The 26,336-nt window shown below is 43.3% G+C and overlaps 1 protein-coding gene across 11 annotated transcripts in view; it reads left to right on the top strand.

The window, feature by feature from the left end:
- ESRRG (estrogen related receptor gamma) overlaps positions 1-26,336 on the top strand; it is a 1,050,432-nt gene that overhangs the window by 818,416 nt on the left and 205,680 nt on the right. For 10 of the 11 annotated variants that reach the window (XM_068232897.1, XM_068232892.1, XM_068232893.1 and 7 more), the window contains one exon: positions 25,803-26,218. In XM_068232897.1, the coding sequence (XP_068088998.1) occupies positions 25,816-26,218 (403 nt within the window). In that variant the 5' untranslated portion in view covers positions 25,803-25,815. Of the gene's footprint in view, positions 1-24,208; positions 24,343-25,802; positions 26,219-26,336 lie in introns of those variants that run through there. The other variant, XM_068232898.1, reaches the window with a different exon arrangement.

The following is a 26,336-nucleotide window of genomic DNA, read 5'->3' as shown; positions in this document are numbered from 1 at the left end:
GCTCCCGACGGTCACGCTGCTTTGTCCCCGCCGCAGGCTGCTCTCTCTGCCGTCGCTATGACGGCAGAGCGCTGTGCGCCGGTCAGGAGCCGCTTTCATTGGCTCCTGACCCTGTCACTCAATGTAAGCCAATGGGAACGGCTTACAGGAAGGACAGGGCCAGGAGCCAATGAAAACGGCTCCTGCCCGGCTCACAGTGCTCTGCCATCAGAGAGGCGGCAGGGCAGCACATTGCGGCGGGGGCAGAGCGGCGGGGATGGGCGGGGGCGCGTGGTCAATGGGACGTAGAGTTTACGTCAGGTCAGAACCGCAGCGCCACCAGCCCGCCGTAGATTTAAACTGCGTCGGTCCGCAGGTAGTTAATAACCAGACTTTTTTACTTGTTTTATTTTGCTGCCTGACAGAGTTAATTTCTAGGTATGGAAGTGACAGCTTCTGGCTTGTCAGTACTTTGTCGGGAATATTAGTAAACATCACTGATAAGCAGATTACAGCCATAAAGGTTTTCCTGGCAGAACACAACTTCCGAGGGCAGGGAGAGGTCATTAGCTCATGTATTTTAACTTTGGGACACTTAATAAGCTGCCACTGAGTAAAGACAGTAAAACATTCAACCTACTTCGTAAATGTTTAAATATAAAAGACAAACCCTGGGATATTTTAAGTCATTTTTGGCTGTAGGATGATAAATATCATTGTTTATCTCAGCAGTTTATTTTCAACTCGGGCTCACTTTAAGCGCTTGTCTTGTCGACCAGCCCTACCTAGTAAGTAGGTAGGGGGCTTGATTCACTAAACTACTCATATCACGGCCGTTTTCGCGCACATTTCCGCGTTTGCATGCGATCACGAATTTGCACATGTAATTACGCGTTTTCGTGTGCAAATGCAAATTTTTACGCGACAACGATATTGGACCTCGTTACTGATGCACCCCTGATCGAGCACTTTCAACAGAGATTTTCTAATATGTCCGATCAATGCCTTTGACCGATTTCGACCTGAAATTGATCAAATCATCAATCGAGCAGAAATGCCTCAGCACCAATTGATTCGATAAAATTGTCGAATCAGATGGTCGAATTCACCACAAAATCGCTAGATGTATGGCCACCTTAAAGGACAACTGAACTGAGAGGGATATGGAGGCTGCCATTGTTATTCACTTTTAAGCAATGCCAGTTTCCTGGCTGTCTTTACTGAACTTTGCCTCTTATACATTTAGCCATAGACCGTGAACAAGCATATGCAGATCAGGTGTTCCTGACAATATTGTTAGCTGCATGCTTGTTTCTGGTCTTATTCAGACACTACTGCAGCCAAATAGATGCTGGGCTGCCAGGCAACTGGTCTTGTTTAACAGGAAATAAATATGGCCGCCTCCATATTCTTCTCACTACAGTTGTCCTTTAAGACATGTCACATACAGTATGTTGCATTTCATCCGAATGCCGTATTGACATGTTTAACTGGACTTCAGCTTCGAACGTCTACAGCGAGGGCTTGACATGTTTTGTGAAACAAAGCTTTATTCTCTGGAACGTTCAGCGCGGTGCTCCGCCGCCGCCGCCGCTTGCACACAGATGAAAGGTTAAAAATGACAGCTTACTACAGTGAATTCAGATACAATTATGCAGTCACTTCGTTTGTCAACTGGAGCCCTGTCTAACATATGCCGAGACCGTGCCGCAGAATAGGAGGAGAGGAGAGGAGTCGCGTCTCAGGCGGAGAACAGATCTTCCGAAAGAGGCAACAAACAGTCGGGGAAAATGATGTTTCCTACTGACAATCAAATCAAATGTAGTAACAACTCGCCAACTCCCCGCTGCTCGGTGACAGCACGCCGACGCACGCTGGGACAAACATTCACTTAAACACTGATTGCAGGAGAAACGCCATTCTGTGACTTACGCAGACGCGCCACAGAAGAGATAAAAAATTATAGAGTTCACCTATTTCTCTGCAACTTTTTGCAAATGCGACTTTTTTGCTTGTTTGTTTATAAGAAATCGGGGCTGTCTTCTCAGAGCATGAGATTTCGGGACCCGGCGGCTAATGGACGATTTGTGCGTCCCTTAGGCGCTAATGGAAGTTTTGGCTATAAGGCGCCAAAAGCAGATATTTGGGTGCGCGATAATGATTGTTTTGAAAATTGTAACCTTATAGTTTTTGACATTTTTTATCGTTTTAAAAATGAGAACATTATAGTTTTTTTGATATTTTTAAAGTTTAATATTTATAAATTATTCATTTTTGAAAGGTATAATTTTGAAATGTATCGCTTTCAATATTATAAAGTTATGAGGGGGATGGGGGGTAGGGTTAGGCATGAGGAATGGGGGGTTTAAGGTCAGGCGACGGTGCCAGGAACACCTAAACTACTGCTTCACTTCCTCCGACAAAAGTGTCCATCCTTCAAGGGAACCTAAACCCAATGAAAAAAACCTGGGGCTTTTACCAGCCCCTGCAGCCATCTGGATCCTCTGGTCCCTCTCCGCCAGCTAGTTTCGTTTTTGCCGACTCATAGAACACGTATCTTTTTACCCGTCGACACCCGCTACAGCGTCCTGTTACCCCGGTAACGCGTGCAATGATATGGGAGGTGGCCCGCCGACTCAGACTCAGCAAAAATGAAACTAGCTGGCGGTGGGAGACCCGAGGATCCAGGAGTGATGTCGAGGGCACAGGATGGCTGCAGGGGGCTGGTAAAAGCCCCAGGTAAATTAATCTCATTTTTTTTCATTGGGTTTAGGTTACCTTTCAGATAAGGTGTTTTTGTGGCCATACTTGTTAGAGGTTTGAAGATTACGTTGCCCACACTTATTTTATGGCTCTTACAAGATGGATCCCCAGGCTGTGAGGGTCAACATGGGTAGGCAAGGGAAAGGGGGTGAACATTGAAGAGTCAAGTTTTCAGGGCAGCCCCAAGATTTGTAGTTACACCCCTGACTATACCCCTTTTGTTTTGCCAACCCCTTCCTACACTACTCTGGCTGAGCTTGTGAGTCTTTCCCTTGGAAAGTCACTCTTGCACCACTAACTTCTCTGCCAAGCTTCATGATAAGTTAATGAGGCCTTCATCACACTGGCAGACCAGTCATTAGGCCCAGAAGATGCACATTACCAGGGCCAAACAAAACTGTCCAGAGGAAAGTCAGTGTTTGCATATGGAAGCACTCTGGGCTTTCAGTTCTTTAGATATTCTCAAAGGGCGGTGAGAGTGAAGTTAGATACCCGTACTGAGCTGTTTAAACAGGAGCCGTAGTGAAAAGGGGGGGGGGGGGGGGATCAATACATTGCACAATCAAGAAATTATTGATATTCGCCATGTAATTTGTACATATTGTTAGATCCACAATCAGCCTGTACATAATCATCTTTACTACTGGCAGACATGGAAAAAAACAGACAGCACCAACAGCCATTATCTATAACCACACCTCCAACAATATGATAGGCTAAAAGGTTGTTTTTGTATATAGATATACATATGTATAGAGGGAGATACTGGTTGCTTGGTAGTTGGAAACAGCTGTTATTTCCCACAATGCAACGAGGTTCACAGACAGGAAACTGTCAGGACCTGGGTCCTGACTTGGGATGGCCCTGATTAGGAGAACTCATGGAGAAGCATGTGATCCGTTTGATCAGCTGATACATTTGTAAGGTCCTGATTTGCTGTGGGGACTTCCTGGTTGAACACTTGATCAGGACCAGCAAATCAGAACCTTAAAAATCTATCAGCTGATCAAACTGATCACATGCTTCTACATGAGTTCTTCTAAGTAGGGCCATCCCTAGTAATGACATCACACTGTGGGAGGGGTTTTACCACAATATCAGTCATACAGATCCCCCCTTCTGATATCTATTCGAGAAAAGGTAAACATTTCTCATGGGAAAGGGGGTATCAGCTACTGATTGGGATGAAGTTCAGTCCTTGGTTACAGTTCGTCTTTAAGTTTTTGGCAAGAGTCCACCATATCACAGCACCAGCCGAGGTCATGTGACAGTTCTTGGAGGTGCTGTTTTTGTTTTTCGTTGTGCTGCACCTCGCCGAATGTTTATAATTAGATTATCCTGCAGCAGCCGTCAGAAATGTTCCTGCTATTGTTGTGTAAACACGCATACCAGATGCCAGCGCTAATTAATGTTAAGCTATGGCCATGTAGATTTTTACATCACCTCCTCGCATTCTTCCTTCAGCGGCATAAACGGTTCTCTAATAACTTGTCTCGAGGCAGCAGTACAATAGCTTACCCATGTTTTATAAACAGCCCAAAACAAAAAAATCAGTACGCTGTTTTTCCTCTTACACATTGGCGGTCACGCAGTGTTTAGTTTAGCATGGCTTGTCCTGAACTATACAAAACTATTTCATAAAACCATTTTTGGCTTTAGTGTGTCAACCCCTTAGGGCCCGATCCTATTCACTTTTTCTCCCAGGTGATATTTTTACATCTTATCAATAAAAGGCCTTTTAAGCCACCACCAAGCAAGATGATACTGATGCTCACAATGGTTTTTACAATTTTTTTGCTGAAAAGTTATTTTAACCCATTTAGCAGACAATTTATTTAGCGGCTTGCAAGTGCTCCAGGGCAATGTATTTTAGTACATTTTTGTTATTTCTTCTTTGTAACATTTCCGACCTTCTAATTAGTACGGCTGTAATGAGTATTTTTGGCCACTTGTCACTAGGGGGCAGTGTGAGACAATAACAGAGGACTTCTTCTTTCAGTTTCTCTGTTTTCTGCTTGGAGAGAGAGAGATCAAAGCATTCCAAGAATTTTTAGCACAACAAGTTCTTCCGACTGAGTTTAAAAGCAGTGTGCTTATCTCACAGGAGATAACTCTATTGAAGCTGCTAATGGGTTGAATAGAAGTTAAAACATTATTTCCTAAGAGAAACTTAGAAGAAAAAGTGAATTGGATATGGCTCATAGGCCTCGATTCATCATTCTCTTTGAGATAACTTTTTCCAGTTTGTTAAATTACCGAATTTGAAGTTTAGCGATTTCTAGTTGTATTCATCAAGGTTTTTACTCATTTGGTGTGAATTTGATAACAATTCGGTAACCATTCGGTAACATGTCGATATTTCCATTTTACAGCGTTAATTTAACACAAGGCCATAAGATTCCTATGGAATTGTGGGTAAAAGGCAGTCCTTTGAACACTACGTAGCAACATTCTGAATAGGGCTTAACACCTGGACCAGGATTCTGGAAGTGGCTTGGGACAATCCCACAATTAGATCGGAGCCTTTTCTAAAAAAAATATAGTGCAGCTTGCAAATTCGTTAACCCTGGCACTGCCTGTGTTCTCTTACAAGATGATTCAAGAGAAATGCAGATGTCCTGTTATAGCAAATCTATTCTCTTGCAAATTGATATGGTTCTAGACCTTATTCTTGCCCTTCTGCACCTTTGAATCACTCTCAGCTGATACATAACCACTTCAAATGGCTCCATCTTCTCTGTCAGCAATGATCTGACAGGAATAACGACAGAGCAGTGAAGGAGATAACTAATCCTAAATTTAACGATAAACCACGCCCACTTTCATTTTCATGAATTGCACTTTCTTCCGTTTTAACGCATCACTAACGAATTATTACCGAATTATTACCGAATGTTCGCTAACGGCTGTAGATAAATTTGATGAATCCTGAAATCAACTTAACGAATTCGGTATTTTACCAAACTGTCGTTAACCAATTCGATAAGTCTTGATGAATCGAGGCCATAGTGTCTTGGCTGGGGGTTTGAACCTAGTTTTATAAGAGGGCTATCCAGTCTTATAAAGTGCTGGACTGATTTTTGCAGCGAGTTGACTTGCATTGCGCTTTTGGATCATAACTTTTAAAAGTGGTGAATGGCCGCACATTGTAAAATAGGTATTTGAATTGAACGCACCTGATGTCCATTGAAGCTCATGGCATTCTCTACTTTCAAAGTGAAGGAGGGCTACCTGAGGAACAACTGGCAATCACAGATTTTGTTTGCATTATTTCTCATGGTATTGGGCTTCAAGAACGACCCCCAATCCTGCATTTAAAGGACCACTATTGTGCAAAAAGTGTACATTTTAAAGTACATGTAAACACATACAAATAGGAAGTCTGTTTCTTCCAGAGTAACATGCAGTATAAATCATCTTTCTCCTATGTTGATGTCACTTACAGTAGTTAGTAGAAATCTGACGGAACTGACAGGTTTTTGACTAGTCCATCTCTCCATAAGGGATTCCAAATATTTCATTTATTCTTTACAGACTCCCTGGAAAGGATCTATGCGCACATGCTGCCCCTCCCACCACCCATCCTGTTTTCATGCTATTCTGACAGTTGAACTGAGTCTGTGCCGTTCACTAAGTTCTTTTGCAAAATGAAGAAAAACCCTGAGAATCCCTCATGAGGAGATGGCCTAGTCCAAACCCTGTCAGTTCTTGCAGATTTCTATTGCCTACTGTGAGTGACAGCAACTTAGGAGAAAAGTAACTATAGTACATTTTACTCTGGTAGAAATGTACTTTTTATTTCTATGTTTTTATGTATTTTAAATTAAATAATTTTATGGCTGGATAGTGTACTGGTTAAGGGCACCAACGTGGGCTGGACTGAGGCAGAGACGAGAGAGGCTCCAGCCTCAGGGCGCAGTGTAGGAGGCGCGCACAACTCACTCACCTATCATTCCCCTATTGTGTTTGAATCAGAGAGAAATAAGAAAAGGGGATACATGACAGTGACTGCAAGCCAGATAACTAGAGATGAAGGTGTTGGGGGCACCTCTTAGTGTAATAGTAATCAGTGTGTGACAGCTGGGGTGGGAGGGATGGAGGGGCGCACTTTGCTGTCTCAGCCTTGCGTGCTGGAGGACCTTGTCCCGGCTCTGATAGGACCCGGAGCCTTCCTTCTCCTTAGTTATATTTTTTTATTTTCATTTGCACTACAGATTCACTTTAAACAGCCAAGAAACAGTGAGAGGCCTCTTGAGATAAGGTTTGACTGCAAGAAAGTTGAAAGGGTCATTATTCCTGCTTTGTTTTAGAGTTTAAAAGACAGAGCATGGTTTGTAAACAGCAAATATGACAGTATGTTGCAATGTTGTTGTTTTTTAAGCTATATAGCTGAAAATAAAAATATGAGACTTTTTTCTTTGCTACTAATGTTCTATTCATTATCCGTACTACCCGTACAATTCATTATATCATAAGTTTATTTTCGCATCATGTTTGCTTTAATAGTTATTCCACAGCCATCCTTTTGTCATCTAAGTCTATTTTATTTTTTGTTCCGGCCTGAACAGAGATCAAGAAGCATCTCATCAAATTGATGCTTACAGTATGCGTATGGCTTAGCCGTTTGTTATATGAAGGCAGCAATGACGGCGGCACACATTTCACTTTTTATTGTACATTTCCATTTTTATCTATTTGCTTAAAAAGGAAGCCTGAATTCCAAACGATGCACTCTGGCAAGTTCACGTCGTTTTGTCTCTCAGCCACAGAACAGTTGGCACCAGCTGGGCCCCTCCTGATGCCAGAGTAAAAATCACTTAAAATAATATAGAGGAGATTATCTCGCAACAGAATGCCGGCTAGTAGCTGCGGCGCAGATAAGAGCGGCGGAGTGAACTCAAGATGAGCCGAGCCTGCCTGCTGGATACACCAAATTGGGACTTGAATCCAGCGCGGATCTTTGCAGGCTAATGGTAACATTAAAACAAATGTATATCAATACCGTTCTAGCAAACGGACATCTGTTTAATTACAAGCTAGGAGCTAATAGGCTTTTACATAAAATAAAATGCAAAAGGGAGTACCAGAACGGGCTGTAGATGAATTTAAATATAAATCCATGAAACTGGGAAATTCAGGACCCCTATAAAGTTACAGTAGAAGACTTAAAGAGGAACTGTAACCCAGGACTGAACTTCATCCTAATCAGTAGCTGATACCCCCTTTTCCATGAGAAATCTTGAAATGGGTATTTGCAAATTTTCCACTCCATTCCTCGGACTGTCTAGGTTGGATTAAATAGGCCAAAGTAGCCCTTTTATTACATAAAACCATAACAGTAATAAGTAAGTGTGGCTGGATAGTGTAATGGTTAAGGGCTCTGCCTCGGACACAGGAGACCAGGGTACGAATCTCGGCTCTGCCTGTTCAGTAAGCCAGCACCTATTCAGTAGGAGACCTTAGGTAAGTCTCCCTAACACTACTACTGCCTATAGAGCGCCCTAGTGGCTGCAGCTCTGGCGCTTTGAGTCCGCCTGGAGAAAAGCACTATATAAGTGTTTGTCTGTCTGTAATAATAACCGTAAACTTAATACACCTTGTAAACAGTTAATCAAGTCACAAGGGGAGGGGCTGCGGAGGTCACCACAACAAATAAGCGACATACGTGGGCGCCGGCTCGGGGACGGCTGAGCGCTAAGAAACATCTGGTCCTTACTGACGTCAAAACCCATTACCGGGAAGTCGCCACCTGAGGGCGAAGCCCCACCATTCGATCTGACCGTAACTTTTTGACCTCCGAAGACCCGCCCCTCGCCTGCTGCTCTGACAAGACAACCACTAAAAATCTTAACCTGTAAACAAAACCCTCAAGTCTGCCCTTATTCCTAAATCCAAACCTAGAGGAGAGAGGGAGGGAGGGGAAACCTACACTCTCCCTTTCCACCGGCCACCTTTAAAGTAAACCCCCTCCCTATCCCAAAGCTGGTCAGATCCCTAACTTCTCCCTATCCTATCCTTCCCTATCACCCATAGGCTGCTAGCCAGCGCCCCCCCCCCCCCCCTTTTTTTACCATCCCACTACCTCGGCTCCCCGCTGAAACCTTAACCCCTTCTTGCCCAAAGTCTTTAGGGATAGGAAGGGATATTAAAAAATAAACAGGGGCGAGGGTGGGTGCAAACCCCCCCCCCCCCATGGTGGCCTTCCCCTTATCCCTTGTCCCTGGTCCAGGCCTGTCTTTACCTTTTCTCGAATAGATCATCAGAGGGGTCTGTATCGCTCATATGGGGGTTAAACTCCTCCCACTGTGTGATGTCATCACCATGGTCCTGACAGTTTCCTGTCTGAACCTCGTTTTATTGTGGGAAAGATTGGCTTTTTGCAATTGCCAAGCTAGCAGTATCTCCCTCTGTGCATAGAACTCTCAGTAAACCAACATACCGTACAGCAGCCAGTTTGTAATACGCTGGCACGTCCTCACTTAATGTCATGTTACGCTCTGTTGCCATAGAGACATGATGCGGGAATCAGTGATAAGGTGAGGTTTAAGTTACCCTGTTACCGCTCGCTTGCGACTCTGCAGGGAAGTAGGGTGGGGGAGGAGAGAGGAGGGGAACAATTTTAGGAATGCGGCAGAACCCCAACCCCCCTGCAGCAAAGCAGGTGGTGTTGGCGCACAGCATTTAGTGCCAAAACTAGTTGCCACTATAGCACTAATGGTATAGTGTGCGGGGCGCTTTGCTACGACTCGGAGGGGGAATAGAATTTAACGGTGCTGGGGGTTTAAATGGCAGCTGTTATTCGGCTCACCCTGCGCCCAGCTCACCGGTGGTGTACATATATGGATGCGCCCCTAGCTGAGGCCTAACCCTAACCGGACCACCTCCTCCTCGCCAATGCCTAACTCCAAGATTTGCACCCATATATTTACAGTTTCTATATCAGTCCTGGTGCCCGCTATTTCCGCAAATTGCATTTTTTTTTTACTTATGAGGACGCCCTAACATCCCCAACGCCTGTGGTGTCCAAATTTCCCGCTTCGGTCTGGGGTGTTAAGAGATGCAGGAGATGAGTAGGCCTCAAGTTTCTGAGGATCTACAAATTGCTGCAAATCCTATTTTCCATTGAAAGTGGACAGAAGCGCATTAGTGTGCTCAGTGCCTTCAAATACATGTAAAAAAAAAAAATCTGTGCATCCCCCGTCTGTATTGATACAGCGCTATTAAGTGACACATCAATAAAATTCAAAATTATTTTTAAATCCATGAAATGATTTTTGTTAAAATCATAAATTAATTAAAGTCCTTTTCTTTTTTACATTAGCTTAGCGTTCCCTCCTAACGTATTATGTTTGGTTTACAGATTTATTTATTTGGCCAGGAGATAAATACTGGGAATGAGATTTTCTTGGTTCCATTGTCGCCCGGGTTTCTTTACTTGTTTAGCAGTCTGGGCCGCTGTACGGGGTGCCTCTCCTGGCCTACGGGATGTTTAAGGAAAGTAAAATATGCACAATGGCATATCTGTATTTGCACAGCGTTATTATTCATTTAAAGGCGGTATTGATTTGATGTTTTTCATTGCATTCGCTATGACAAGCTATAGACCATAAACAAGGCGTACTTATCTGCGGTGGAGATTGAATAATGAGGATTGAATAAACTGGGCAGCCGGCTTCCTTGTTAACTGTTTCTTGTAACAGTCAAATGGCAGACGGGCGAAACAAGTAGGAGGCTTCTATATCCCTGTTTCCCAGCTGGCAGGTACACTCAATAACGGGTAACCACTAAAATGGCTAATTGTAGGCACTCACGCTCGTGACCAAAGACTTCTCAGGCACTTTTATTGACCTGAGTAAACGGGCCAAGACCCGTGAAACGCGTTGTCTATGGTGCATTAATAAGATATACTTCTCATCTATGCAATTATATATAGCAGCATATAATCGGGGCGCCTTCATCAGTGTTTTTAGCATAGTCCCCAACATTCACACCTCCTTCCCTCATGTTGACCCCAAAAACAAGTAGGTCTTTCTATCTTCTGCTCCTCAGTTATCATCTTGTATGCAGGCTCATGCAACAGGTACAAACCTCGAATAGTAATCAACATTGCGGAGAGGATCATTAGGTCACCCATGCCACCACTGGACCTCCTCCACTCATCTAGTCTTCAGGGCCAAGAGGATAATGAATGACTCCTCCCACCCCGGCAGTCGTTTCATCAACCTTCCCTCTTCAGGCTGCCTCAACCTTCTCTCTTCAGGCTACTGCTACAGAACCATCCCCACCAAAACCTCCAGGCAAGAGGCGTGGGGTGGCCCAACTACTAAACTTCTCTTCCTCCGATACTCCAGATCAGGCGTTTGTGTTACTACACTTGTTATGGATGTGAAAATCCTGATGGCTCCACTTGTTTTATGAGCCTTGTAAGATGGGCCCACAGGCTCTACGGGTCATCAAGAAGAGACAAAGGAGGGGTTGAGAACCTTAAGGGGTCCCATAATTTGAAGTTACATTTAGAATATAATAACTGTCGTACTTGGTGAATAAAGCTGATTCAGAACCATAGAAAACATCTTTCACACATGGTTGGAGGCACCCTTAATGTTAGATACCTAGTAGTTATTATGTAAATGAGAAGTGTAGCATCTTACCTTCTCAGAAGAACAAACTATTAGTAATGGAAAATAAATATTTATTCATGCGCAATAAACAATACGTATCATAGGTCTTGGCAGGCTTCCTCAAGTCAATACAAAACTGCAAAACTTCGGTCACAAGCATGGGCATCTAAAATTCAATTATATCATCAAGGGCGCCTCAACCAGTGTTTTGAGTATAGCTTATACCCCAAGGGGTTCCAAGTAACGAGGACCTTGGTGTCCTCAGAACTTATCCAGAAGAGCGAGTGACCAGCATCTGCACCAACAGATCTGGGACACCGAGTGAGGATGGTTATTTTCCCGCAGGCTAACGTTGGTTGCATGTTGTTGCAACCCACCCTTGTGAGTATATGTGTTCTTACATATCTCCCTTTTGTCCAAAAATACTGCACCATTGGACTTCTGGCCTCTCTCATCCCACAGATACTTGGAGGTTACGGGTAACCATCAAAGATCGATACTTTTCCACTATCTTTCACATGGGGGGTTGAACTGTTATTGAGTCTCAAGGGGCCCCATTTTTGGGTTCTTTGCTTACTAAGCTTTCGGATGTTATCTTTACATTCGTTCTTGGATGCGGTCTTTCGCCATCGCTATACGTGTGCCCCGAGCCATTATGTTTACATCTCTCTCGCTTGACGCCTGCTTTCGGCAGTTGGTCAATTCTATCAGCCTAACAAGGCAAAGTCCTATTATAGAAGGGGGAGACGTAATGTTTGTTTTTTTTTCGCGCACCTTGCCTCAGCTTAGCCTGTGCACCTTAATGCAGTGATGATACGTTAGCGGGAGCCTTGTCAAAGCATCAGTATTACAGTGACAGCGTAATGACACCCTGTCGCCACAAAGTAGTCCTGTTTTCCCAAATCGCATGATTTCTGACATGACACTTCAATCCGTCTCCCTCTCTCTCTCTGTTTTTTGTTATCACCCCCTTTTTGCTCATTCTTACACACCAGCAGCTGGTGACCATTTTTCTACTAAGTGATTTGTGTTTTGGCCACTTTGCTAGAGTGCGATTAATTGAAGCTGAAAACATGCTCATTGTTAAGTAACATTCAGGGTTGCGAGAAGTCAGCTCTGAAATGCTTTACATCGGTGCTTACTGAGCAGAATTTAACGGTGAGGGAAATATTGTCGTTTCCAGGGGGGCCTCGGGATCCAGCGCTGGGGAAAGAGACACCGCCGGAAAAGTCAAGGCCACAAATATTATCTGTCAAAGTGGAAGCCCTGTGAGCGAAGAATACAAAATGTGTTGTAGCTCAACGGTGCAGCTGCACAAATGAAAGCCCATGGCCAGACACAGAGCAAAAATAGATAAATCTACTAGCTGAATAATGAAGGTGCGCAGATACACATCATCCCCATTGATCAGACTGTGCAAGGAGGGAGGCACTGGCTGAATTTATCTGAGAAGGTGGCTGCCTTTAGCACTGACAGGTTAATGTACAGGAAGTGGCCAGTCTCTACATTCCTGACCAGGAATTTCACTAGTCATTTTCTTGTAAATCTAGACAGTTAAAAAACAAGTTTTTCAGCTTTTTAAACAGATAGATACAAGCTTTTCAATGCGGATATGTGAGTAATAGTGAGACACACAGTGGAGAGGGAGGGTGTGGTGGCAGCAGTCACTCACGTGAGGCCTGGATTTACTTCTCGTGCCCATCATAGGTTAGCTACAGGTGTCCCTTAGCATTAAATAGCCAGAGGAACCCTCATTATTAAGTAGCTAGTGGTGCCCCCTGACTGAAGGGAGATCTCATCAGTGGGATGCTGGGAGCTGCGTGAGTAACCTCTCATTTACATTCGGACCCTGCATAGGGAAGGAGGGAGGGAGGCACTAGAGGAGGGGAGTGAGCCTCCTTTACATCATCAGGCGCCTGTAGGCACTTGCCTTCTGTGCCTCATGATAAATCTGGCCCTGACTCATGTATATAGTGTACAGACTGCAGGCAATAAGTATTTGTGTATTATAGGAATCGGATCTTAAAGGACTTTTGATGCCAAATAGGAAATCTATTTTTTACTCACCTGGAGCTTCCTCCAGCACCTTGCAGCCGTCTCAGTCCCTTGCTGCAGCTCTGGTCCTCCCTAGTGTTCCAGCTAGCGATCTGCTGGCAGGGTTGGCTCTTCTTCACCTGTAGTAGTGCCCAGTCGTACAACTACACGCTAGGCAAGTGCCCGCACAGGCACAGAAGAGCCGACCCTGCCGGCGGGTCGTCATCAATGTGGGCGGCCAGCGGGGACACGGAGGAGGACTGGGGCGAGGGACTGAGATGACTGTGAGGGGCTGGAGAAAGCCCCAGGTGAGTAAAACATAGATTTGCTATTTAGCCTCGGAAGTCCTTTAAAGTGTACCTGAGACAAGGAGGGAGGGAAAAGTTGGCGCAGTCCATCCACGTGTGCTACTCCGTCCTGCGCAGTAGTATGGCGCAGACACAGAACGCTCCCGGTGACCGGGGCAAACACATGGCTGGGCCACACCTGTGCAGAACGGCCCAGACCAGATATCCTTCGGGGCCAAATTCCAGACAATCCAGGTGGCAGTAGCCGCCAGCCCTGCTCCCTCCCTCTGATGTCTCCTCGCTCTACAGTGCATTGTTTTCACGCTCACCACGCCCACTGGTAGCTGTTCTGTCATGCATCCTGCATTTGCCCTCCGCTCCTGCTATAGAAACAGACCCTTCCCTAGTCTCTAGACTTGTGACATGTCTTTACAGAAATCACCCCGGAACTGTCCCCCTAGGCATTGAGTCTCAACCCCAACCGGTGACAAACCTCGTACACGTGTACAAGGCTTTATATCTCTGCAGGAGGACAACATCGATAATAGATTATAACTGAATGAATGAATGTGGAACATTCCAAGGTTGATTTAGCATGCTTATAAAGGGATGTTTTCAGAACAATTTATATCTTTAACCAAGGACTATCATTTTTATTTAGCTTCGGAAAAAAAAACATATACAGGAGAGCGTTCAGTTATATGTCTGGGATTTAGAAATCAAGACATTGACTGCTCTCCTAAGAGCTAGAAACACAGCTGTGATGCATGCTAGGGAAACATGGAAGTGTCAGGACTGATAAATGAAAATGTAAGTCACCGCTGACAAACTGACACGTGTTTTCATCTTCACCAACACTTGCCAATCTTGGACCTCAGGCAGCAGAACTGTCATTCCAATCCGCTGTTCTGCTTTAAAGGAAAACTCTACTTTTAAAGCCCACCATCAGGAAAAAAAATATAAGCATAATAGCATAGCAATCATAGTGCTCATCTTTTACCTTTTAGTGTGAAATAGGCTTACCTTAAATTTTAATCACAAGACCCAAAGTAGTTTAATGAAATGAGTCAGTTGCAGGCTCTGTAGGCAGGGCCTACTACTGCTTGGATTGCTTCATCTTTTTTTTCCGACTGCAAGGGAGCAGTTGTAGACTGAATTAACTGGGCTGGGCTCCGGATCAGGTACCCCAAAAGGGATTTATTTGACATAACCTAGTGGAGTTTTTGCACAGAAGCACAGAATGTTGGTCCTGTGGCCTGTGTGCACTCTACATTGCACTCAAAACATATTTGACGCCCTTGTTTCCCTCTCCCAGCCTCGTTAGCTGCCCTTTTGCTCCACCTATTTGGGATTTTTTAAATCTACAGCAAGCTCATTCTTCAGCTCAAAGGGCGTAAATAAACAAAAGCACATACTGTCCAGGTAATACATATATTAAAGTGAACCGAGCACCTTTTTAGCACTCAGGACATTTCTATAGCACATGAAAAATGCATGCCAACAATCTGTTTCATTATTAAAATAAACTTTCATTTTACCTTGTATTCATCAACCCCATTTGTTGATGAAAAGGTATTGTTTACTTCTGGGTAATTAGCTCAATAAAACAATTAGCTTCCTGAAATCTCTGGGGCCTGGGACTGCCGGGCAGGCCTGCTGAAACAGGCTAATAAAACTACTTTGATTGTAAAATACAAGGTAAAATGAAAGTTTATTTTAATAATGAAACAGATTGTTGGCATGCATTTTTCATGTGCTATAGAAATGTCCTGAGTGCTAAAAAGGCGCTCGGTTCACTTTAAGTAGGGATGCTTATTTTGTGGAATTGAAAGTTCCTTACCTTGCACATCACCTGTCCTTTCAGTTATAACTGACAGCAACTGATTTTGTGGAAAAGGGCCCTAAGGCTTTCAGCTTCCTGAGAGACAAGTATGACTAGATTTAGTCAGAACTGGAAGGAATCATTGTTAAAATAAAATGGTGAGCTTCTGAGAGGAACTGACGGCGAGGTAAGTATGTAATATTCATTTGTAGGTGCATCATGTGTTTATTTTAAATAATTTTAATTGGGTATGGTTCGCTTTAAGGGGCAGTTAGAGAGGGCAATTCACTTTTTATCCTAAATGTTCTCCTAGGTGATATTTCACACCTTAGCAAGAAAATGCACTTGAAGCCACAAGCAAGCAAGAAAATATTCAGAATAATTTTGACATAACAAAAGTTATTTTAAACAGAAGATGAAAATTATCTCCTCAGGGAAAACTTGAAAAAGTGAATTGCATACGGCCCAAAGTATTAGGCCTCATGATGAATTGGGACCCAAGGCAAGGTATAAGCCTTTGCTTCCCCCTATAGTCTTTTTGGTTAGGGGAAGTGGGAGAATGCTCAGAGAAAGTAGAAGTTGGGCCCCTTGATGCCCACTGGGCCCCAGGCAGTTGCCTAGGTTGCCTTTTGGATGATCCCGCTCTGTTAGGCATGCTGTGGAACGTGTCAATGCCATAGAAACCCATAATAATAAATATGTATTTTTGTAAAGATTGTGCCCAAAACCATATAATGTATTTTTGCAGTGAAAGGTTTTTAGGTTTCTTTTTTTGCAACCCAGTGTAACGGCATACTGTATATACTCGCGTATAAGCCTCATTTTTCAGCACAAAGATGTGCTGAAAAGTTACCCCCTTGGCCTTTATGCGAGTCAGTGGAGCAGCACGGATGGTGGAGCAGGTTTTGTTACTGGCAGACGGGCGTAAGGATCGGGCACTAGTGATCCTGCTCTTGCCAGCTGGCTCCCTGCTGTGTCAGTCTACCCCATCCCCTGCAACATGGTGTGCAGAGTGCGCTGCTCTAGAATACCTGTGTCCCCTGGCTTGTGGAGTATAGCGTGCAAGCAACGTGTCAGCGGTGCAATGATCAGAGATTCTTGATGTGTGGTGTCTTGAGACACCGCTTTATCCTCCTTGGGGCACATCTGCTTATGGGGAATGGGGTTGACTTGTACTGCGGGCTCATCTGGCTTCTATGGATGGGGCTATACTGGATAGGGTGCTTATATGCAAGTCAATCACTTTTCCCTGTTTTTTTTTTAAGGAAAAGTGGGTACCTCGGCTTATACACGGGGCGGCTTATTTGCGAGTATATACGGTATTCTTTTTATTCCCCTCTGTTTTTTAGTTTTTGGGTTTTTTGCTACCCAGTGTAACGGCATATTCTTTGTATTCTCCTCTGGTTTTTAGTTTTTGGGTTTTTTTGCAACCCAGTGTAACAGCATATTCTTTTTATTCTCCTCTGTTTTTTAGTTTTTGGGGGGTTTTTTTGCAGCCCAGTGTAACGGCATATTCTTCTCACTCCCCTCTAAGCCCCCTCCTCGATGCCTCGTAAACGCATCTAATAACCACCCGCTCCTCGGCGTTTTACGGCGGCCGCATTAGAAGCCTTAGGTGATTATAGGCCCCTTAGTTAACCTCAATCTCCCACAGTGGCGATAATGTGAATTTCTGCCACAGTGACACAAAAGAGAGGGATCTACTCTTTTTCCCCCTCTTCGTCTCTCTCTAATAAAACACAGATAAAGTCATCATCTTCCAAACGGCTTCATTCTGACAAAAAACGAGCTCTTTGAAATAAAGCTCCGCACACTGTATCCCTGCTTGAGTTAATGTGGGTTTTAGTGCCTTCAATTTTAGATTGAAGAAGGGGCCAGGATAAAACCCACTGTGTGACAGTTGAATTTATAGATAATTGTGAATATTTCTGTCTTTTTTCTTTTTTTCGCGCGCGCGAGAGAGAGGGTGGAATGTGAATTAGGCCTGATGTTAGCAGCTTAGTATAATGGAATGATGTCTGCGGTGTCTTTAGTGTAATGAACTCTTCCGTAATTAGCAAGTTGACCCCCTCCCCCCACTTTTACCCACGTTCTTTCCTGAGCTGATTTCCGGCACAACTCCAAATAGAGCGCAGCATAACAATGGCCGTCCGGCGGCTGATGTTCAGGCTAGTTTTGTCTGCAAGGCAGAAGTAGTGAAATCGGGTCAATTTTTTTTTTCTCCGGCTATCAATGGGGTGGAAAAGTATTTTTTTTTCTCATTTGCATAGCCGAGTGCAAATGCTCTTCCATCTGACAGACGCTGAAAGCACTGTAGGACATGATGATTAGGGTAAATATGGCCATTATTTGCAGAAGCCTTGCATAAATGGGAAAGTTAGAGAAGCATATGTAAATGAAAAGCTTATTTTTTTTTTCATTTAAAGAGATTCTGTAACAAAATTTTCAGCCTTATTTCTTCTATCCTATAAGTTCCTATTCCTGTTCTAATGTGGTCTGTCTTACTGCAGCCTTTCCTAGTTGCACAGTGGCTGTATTATCTCTCTTATATAATCTAATCTTCTTTCCTCTGACGGCTTTGTGGGGCTAAGGCACTCAGGCAGGAATGTGCTGCTCTGTTTGTGATAGGGTAGAAGCTATACACACCCTCTCCACGCCCCCCTGCATGCTCTGTATGAGTCACAGACTGAGCTCCTCTCAGCCTATCACAAGCTGGTTAGCAGCCATGTCTTTTGTTTGTAAACACTGCCTAAAACTGGCAATTACAAGCCATTATTGCAGCAGGAAGTGGCAGAAACAGCACAGAGGGGCCCAGGAGAATAGAATGGTATGCTTTTTATTGTAAGAATTTTAGAGTACAGATATCTCTTTAAGGTGAAGAAATCCCCCTTTGTTAAAAAAAAAAAAATCATCATGTATCAGTGCTACACCATAAAGATGGATAATGACCTCAATTCACTAAGCTATACTGCATTCGGTAATGCAGAAAACAGCTTATTTTACCGATCACCTTGCCAAATGTCCATTCCCTAAACCTTTTACCACACAGAAAAGTAAAATTACTGACGCAAAATGACTGACTAGTGAGGTAAATACCTCATGCAGTAACATTGACCAACGTAGCAGACAGCCAATAGGAGGAGCTTGACAGTCAATAGGGAGAGCCACACAGCCCTGCTTCTCAACCCATTTGGTCAGAGACTCTGGAGGGTGGGACTTCAGAACGGCAGAGCAGGAGAAGGAAACATTTTATAAGGCTTTTCTGTATTCCCTTAAATGTGCATATCTGTAGACTTGTATACAGAAGAGCTCCCTCTGGTGGCTGTAGCACATCTAAAGAGATGCCAGGGATGCAATAGACAGTAAAACCCTGACTCATGCACACCACTTGTGGGAAGACTCATAGCTTCCTGCTTTACCTGACCCACAGCTAATGAGACTTACTGAGGAGGGCTTAGTGAATTGAAGCATGTGTTTTCAGTAAATTACAGAACTTCTACCGCATACAGGAAATCTTTGTGAATTTGGTAAAAAAAAAAGGTGTAAAATACCGAATGTGGTATTTTACTGACCTAAATTGTTTTACTGAACTGCTCTTAGTGAATTAAAGCCAATGAGTTGTCCGTAATTCTGGCTTGCATTCAAATTTAGTACAAATTGTTTACAGCTTGGGACTGGGCCAATCAACTGCTTTTCCTGTCGATTTTGATTGGTCCAGTTACAAGCTCTATACAATTTGCATAAAATGTAGATGCAAGAAGTATTAGCGTCTCACTTACCATCTCTACTACACAAATCACTTTTTGATGTATTGTTATTTAAAGCGATCCAACTTGCAGCCAGCTATGCATGCCTAAGACCTTCTTCACAAGTTTTGAGAATAGTTAACAGACAGGGTTTAACTGCCCTCTGAATATGAAGGCCCCTTTTACACAACGTGCGTCACCGCGTGTTGTGCTGCACAAAAATGTGTGTTGCTTCCATCGCAGGAGCAGTGATAGCCCCATGGGTCCCGGTGCGGTAACGCACTGCTTGCAGTATGTTACTGGATGACTTGCACTTTACCCCCGGAATGAGGGCATGACTCACTGACTTGGTTGCACCACAGCGCTATCATGAGGTGCAACTTGTCAGGACCACTGTGGTGCGATTGCCGCGGGCGTATTATTATTACGCCGCCGGTGAGCTGGGCGCAGGGTGAGCTGAATGATGACTTGCCCTGTGCCGCTCAAATCCCCGGCAGTGTTAAATACTATTCCCCCTCCAAATCATAGCAATTCCCCCAATTACCTTTATGCGCCCTGCGCACTATAGCATTGCTGCTGTAGAGTGCCAAAACAACCTTCTTCATGATTGCCTAGCATCGCAATGGCCACTACCAAGTGTAAAGCCGAATCTACATGAGTAGATGCGGCCGCAATGCTCCTTATCAATCGAGCTGCTGATGCGGCTCGATTGATAAGATCCGACAGGACGGATCTCCGCACCGCCGATTCCCTGCTCGATCCCCGCGAGGGGACAATGGCAGGGAATCGTGCGGGAGATAAGCGGCACGAGCGGGGAATCGAATGCGGCGCACGCGCAGAGAGCGGGGACGCGACGGGCACGCGGAAGAGGAGATCCGGCGGCTAATCGAGCCGCCGGATCGCTGCAATGTCCCATGGTGTAGATGGGGCTTAAAAGGGGCCTAACTGTACAATTAAAGCAGAACCACCAAGCCAATTCCACCTGTGTGGGCTGTTAAGAAATTGCTTTATGCAGTATTTTTGAAGTTGTTCACGCCCTCAGCCGTGTACACAGGGTACAGGGTTGCAGCAGTTCTACCATTGCGGCCCATCAAAGTGGCTACAGCACTCATCCTTCCACCATCCTTGCCACGACACAGCTGTAAAGATCACATATCTTTATTATATTTAGAAACAGTTCAGCATGTACATATCAGAACTATTACAAACATCACATGACTTGTTTGAGAAAAGAAACAGTAGTTCTTTAAAGCAGGGCTTTCCAACCCTGTCCTCAAGAACCACCCACAGTGCATGTTTTGTAAAAAAAAATACACAGAGGTAATGAACCAGAAGAGATGGTCCGAACAGTTCGCTGCCGAGCAGTAATCTGCGAACATCGGCTGTTTGCATTCACAGCAAACAGCGAACATTTGGCATGATCGATTCGCCCCCTTTACATCATCATTGAGCTAATCTTTGATCCCTTACCTTACAGTCAGCAGACACATGGGAGCCAATCACCTAGCACCCCTTCCTGGACCGCCCCACCCCCCTAGCTTGACTACCAAAGCGCAAAAGGTGTAACAAAATGGCTGTAGTTGTTTTTCGTTTTTCAAAATGTAGACAGAAAAAAACATGGCTCCACACTAGGTTGTAAAGCTTTCTTTGGTAGTTCAGGCATGACTACTAAATACTTAGACGTGGATAAAATGTTCTTAACTTTTGATAATAGGATCTACTTCTTGGATGTAATATATCTTAGTTACGACATTCTAAACCATGAATAAGGCCATAAATAAGATCAAATAAACCCGTGGATAAGTGGAACTAAACCTTGGTTGTAACATTTCATATCTCAGGGATCCAATTTTGGGGTGAGGCATTCCAAAGCTCAGATGAGGTTACCTAAATAATAAAACAGATATTCTAAACCTTGGATAATGTGATTCAAAAATCTTTGATAAATGGAACCTTGGATCTAAAAAAAGATTCCTGAAATATTGGATGAGGGCTTTGTCTCAGGCAGTGTATGCTGGCCACATACAGATACTTTCCCCTTGATGATTTTGAAAGGTCCAGTGACTGCCTACTATATTCCAATTTTTGTTTTGTAGAACCCTTCCAGGTCTGGCACACATTAATAACAGCTACATAGGAGGTTATTTATAAGGACCAGGCATTAGAGAATTGTTTTGGACATCTCACTTGAAGACTTCTAAGCAATCATGTCCAACTTAGAGGAATCTTTGATGCATTCCCAAAACAAGGTGGCAATTTTAGGTCTTCAGCATGGTCTTGTTCTGTCCGAGGAAAATCATTGCTGTTATACCTTATTACCTAATGTTGTCATTTTTTCATATTAAGTTCAAATATTCAAATGTCTTAAATTCCTGGGGTGTACATATTTTAAAGTTTAGTTACATTTTGCTAAACTTCTAACAAGTTACCACTAGGTGTTGGTTCAAGGGTATGGTTTAGAACAAGTGAAACGTTTTCATTAGTCTCAGAAGTTTAACTGGGAAATATTCACACTTAGGCTCAAAGATTGAGGTAAAAGTTGAAATTGGGGATCCTTAATATTATGAAAAGTGCAACGTACTAGGTTAGTGTCTGCTTAGTTTGTAGGGTCTATATCAAGGACAGGGTATGTTGGTGGGGTGGGGGTAAGGGCAGGAGATGACAACAATCTGAGAAATGGGCAATAACTTTAATTGTTGATATCCTGGGCCGACAACATAAGACGGTGGCTTTTTGGTACCAAGAAACAATGGCTCATGCAAACCCTAATCTCTGCATGATTTATAATCTGTTTCTGTGTCACTTGACACAACATTATATGTGATTGGACAGAAAATGTCAGTGGTAAGTGGGACAAAAGAGAGAAAGCTCTCGCTTTTGCTACTGAAATCGGAATGTGCAATATCCGTTGTAAACCCGTTTGCGAGGGATGAATCGGAATGAGCGTTTTAATCATGGCTGCATAAAATTCACTGCCGGGGAGAGAGCGAGTAAAAAGGGAGTGTGTTTTAGTACCCTAATAACTCCTAACTGTAGCCTAAGATCATTATGTATGTGAGAGTGGTCCAGTAATTATAAGGTAATAAGTGGTTTTGTAAGTGCTCTAAATTAAAAGGAATTCACAGAGCTGCTGTATGTCAGCACAAAGCCACTTTCTTTCATATGTTGGCCTAAGACATGAGTGCAAGGCAAGACAAGCCACTTCTATGGCTCCAATTAACATGAACGCATGAAGGCTGGAGAGTAATTAAAGAAATGAGGCACGTATTAGATAGTGTTTCTATTTATTTTTTTTCTATTTTTTTTTTTCATTTTTGTTTTACTTATTTGTTTAATAAGAATAAGAGTTTAGAAAAGTATCACAGATTACAATTTTTAATTCGTTTTGGTCTAATTAGACTAGGAGGACCGAAGGGTCTTATTTTTCTGCCATGTGCTAATGATAATAGGCCCAATCCAAGTCATTTCACTTCATAACTTTTCTCCTTGTAGGTAATTTTTATCTCCTGTTTAAAATAACTTTTCGGCACTGTGCAATTAAAAAGGCACAAAATTAGGTGAAAAAGTACTATCCATTTTTTTCTGAGTACCGGTATTTTCTTGCTTGCCAGGGGATTATAATGCACTACACCAGGGGTCTCAAACTCAATTTACCTGGGGGCCGCAGGAGGCAAAGTCAGGATGAGGCTGAGCCGCATAAGGAATTTCACAATCGCGGCGCATCGCCGCCTCTGCCCGCCCCTCTCACTCTTCCTTCACAGAGAGGGGAGGGGAGAGGCGGTGATCCGTGCGGCGATTGATGTCAGGAGGGGCAGAGCTGAAGCTGAAAGCTCTGCCCCTTCCAGGAAATGCCGGCGGATTGCCCTCTGGGCGATTTGGGGGCTCTGCAGCCCTCGTTTAGCAGCGGGGATGCGGCGGATTACTTGGGAGCACTGAAGCGAACTAGAAGAAAGCTTTTACTGGCGAGGGCCACAAAATATTGTATCGAGGGCCGCAAATGGCCCGCGGGCAGCGAGTTTGAGACCCCTGCTCTACACTGATTAGATGGGAAAATATCACCTAAGAGAAAACTTAGGAGAAAAGTTTATTGGATTAGGTTCAATATTCATAAACAAAACAGAGCCTAGTTAACGGTCACTAAGTCTGGGGACTTTGCTTTTTGAAACTTGTTTACGGCAACACTAAAGTGACATTCTTTTCTACCCTCCAAACTTTACCAATCTTACCAGCAGGGGGAGCTCCAAAAAGTTTTTACATTTCATGATATTAAAAATATATGTTTTAAAAGTGAGAGCATAACACAATAAATACATAAATAAAAGAAAACTAACTATGTATTTCCTTTAGAGTTAAAGCTTACATTTTTTTGGGGGGGATGAACTTGCAAAATTGCTTTCATAGTGAAAGCCTAGTGAAAACCTGAAGTGAAAAGTATATGAAGGCTACCATATTTATTTCCTTTTAAACAATGCCAGTTGCCTGGCATCCTGCTGATCTTTCACGCATCAGTAGTATCTGAATAACACACCCGGAACAAGCATGTGTCAAATCCAGTCAAACTTGAGTCAAACATCTTGGTCTGCATGCCTGTTCAGGGTATTAGAGGCAGAGGGTGTGGAGGAAAGGTAGGCAATTTGAATTGTTTGAAAGGAAATAAAATATGGCCACCTGCCTATCCCTCTCACTTCTGTTGTCTTTTCAGTAATACAGAAGATGATGCTGCAGTATAAATAAATAATAATAATAATATCAATATCGAATAAACAATAAAGCTCATAGCTGAATGTGATTTGGAAAAGCCTGCAAAATGTGTTTTGTCAAAGGGAAAAGTTTCATGAAAATACACTTGGCTTCATGATCTTCAGAAACCTGCTAGATTTCATGTTTGCTTGCATGAGCTCACTGGCTCCAGCCTGCTGATCACCTGACATCTAACTGCTAAACAGCAACCAGCACAACTGCCATCTTCATGTTTGCTATTTCCCTGCATCAGTGTTTTACTACAGCTAACATCTGGAAATATGCCTGAAGAAGGGGACTAGATCCCAGAAAGCTTGCATTATTTAACTTTATCAGTTAGCCACTAAAAGGTATTACTATTACAAGACTTTGTTTTTTTTCTACCTACATGAAAATACACTGAATTTCATAAAGTATCAGCTTTTTTGAAAGTGTGAATTTTAGTGAGGGCTGGTGCACACCAAGAGCGCTTCTGAGCACTTTTAAAAACACCAGTGCTTTGAAAAGGATCACACCAGAACAATGTTTCTCCTAGACGCAAACGCGGGTCCTGCAGCATGTCTGCTGACTTCTGAGGCGATTCAGCCTCAATGTTAAGTATAGGAAAGTTGAAAATTGCTCTGAAAAGCGCTAGATCAGAGCGATTTTCCAAGCAAGAAAATCGCTAGGTACGTGCCTAGAATCGCCTAAAAAAATCACTTCAAAAAGCGATGAGCGATTGCGATTACGCCAGTGCTTTTTAGTGTGCACTGGCCCTAAAATGCATTCTCTCATACCTCACTGACTTGATTGTAAAAATACTTGGCAAAGTGTAAATGACCATAGCCATGATTAATGATAATAAATTATACAAGACAACAATAATCCTTTAAAGTGGACCCAAACCAAACATTTTTTTAATTCAAAATATTTAGTTGCACCACTCTGACACATGCAAAGATAAATAAACACGCCTTCAAGCCTATGAGCATTTCAGTGCATGCTTTTTACCCTTCTCTTTTCATAACTAGGGTTATACAGGTGGCAGCCATTAGCAATTCCTCCTTTGCTGGACACCACCTATTTCACCAGTTTGCCGGATTCTGTCCCGGCAATATGAAAGGAAGGGAGGGGTTCCTCCAATAAATGTAAAACATTTTATATTTGTCATCATGCAGCTGAAAAAAGGCTGCTATTTATTATTATAATTTAGAAAATAGATTTTATTTCTGAAATCGTGTATTTTTAATTTGGGTCCACTTTAAATACTGTATAGTGTAGAAATACTGTATAATGTTTTACAGGATAAAAATGGACATTTGAATTTCATTTTGAAATCATCTCCAACCAAGGGTTTATTACAAATAATTCTTAAATGTTATTTCAGTTCCAGAGATCAAGCTTTTATACCCCATTTCCAGAGAATAGTATAAAACGATTCTAGCAGCCAGCATTGTGGATCTTAGAAATTAAATGCTTTTCTGCAGAAGTTTTCACTGTTTCTTTGTAAATGTTCCTTAAGCCAGCCGTCTCGTGGTCTGCTCTGCTTTTCACATGTACAATTTTGCCTATTGACAAGCAGTCTTACCTTAGGGAAAGGGGATTTGGGATTTTTAAAGTTTTTGTTTACTGGCTGTCTGTAACATTGCAAGCTCTCTGTCATGGCTTTATGCTGATTGCCTTCATGTATAACAAGAGTTATTGACTGATGGATGAATGATGTGCAGTGTTTAGCCCCTGCAGAGCAATCTTAAAGAAAAGGAAGCTTGCTTTTTCTTTTTTTATTAAACAAAGTCTTCTGTTTTCTTCTCGCCTCCTTATTGCCATGCAGGCTTCTCTGCAGAATGTCAAGCAAAGATCGACACATTGATTCCAGCTGCTCCTCATACATCAAGACGGAACCCTCAAGCCCAGCTTCCCTGACGGACAGTATCAACCACCACAGCCCCGGTGGCTCCTCGGACGCCAGTGGGAGCTACAGTTCCACCATGAATGGGCACCAGAATGGACTGGACTCGCCACCGTTGTACCCTTCGGCCACAGGTCTTGGGGGCAACGGGCCCGTCAGGAAACGATACGATGACTGCTCCAGCACCATCGCTGAAGATTCACAAACCAAATGTGAATACATGCTCAATGCAATGCCCAAAAGACTGTGTCTGGTGTGTGGTGACATAGCATCGGGGTACCATTACGGAGTGGCTTCATGCGAGGCCTGTAAGGCTTTTTTCAAAAGGACAATTCAAGGTCGGTGTTTTCCCTTTCTCCTTTCTTTTATCAGATAATCTTCAGCCATAATTGACACATTTTCTCCTAAAGGTTGTAAAGCAACATTATATACAATTTGTTCATCCTTGATTGGCTA

The sequence above is a fragment of the Hyperolius riggenbachi genome, chromosome 4 (genome assembly GCF_040937935.1).
Source record: "Hyperolius riggenbachi isolate aHypRig1 chromosome 4, aHypRig1.pri, whole genome shotgun sequence".
NCBI classification, from domain to species: domain Eukaryota; kingdom Metazoa; phylum Chordata; class Amphibia; order Anura; family Hyperoliidae; genus Hyperolius; species Hyperolius riggenbachi.
Note: the sequence above shows the minus strand (reverse complement) of the source record. Positions and strands in the feature narration are given on the sequence as shown.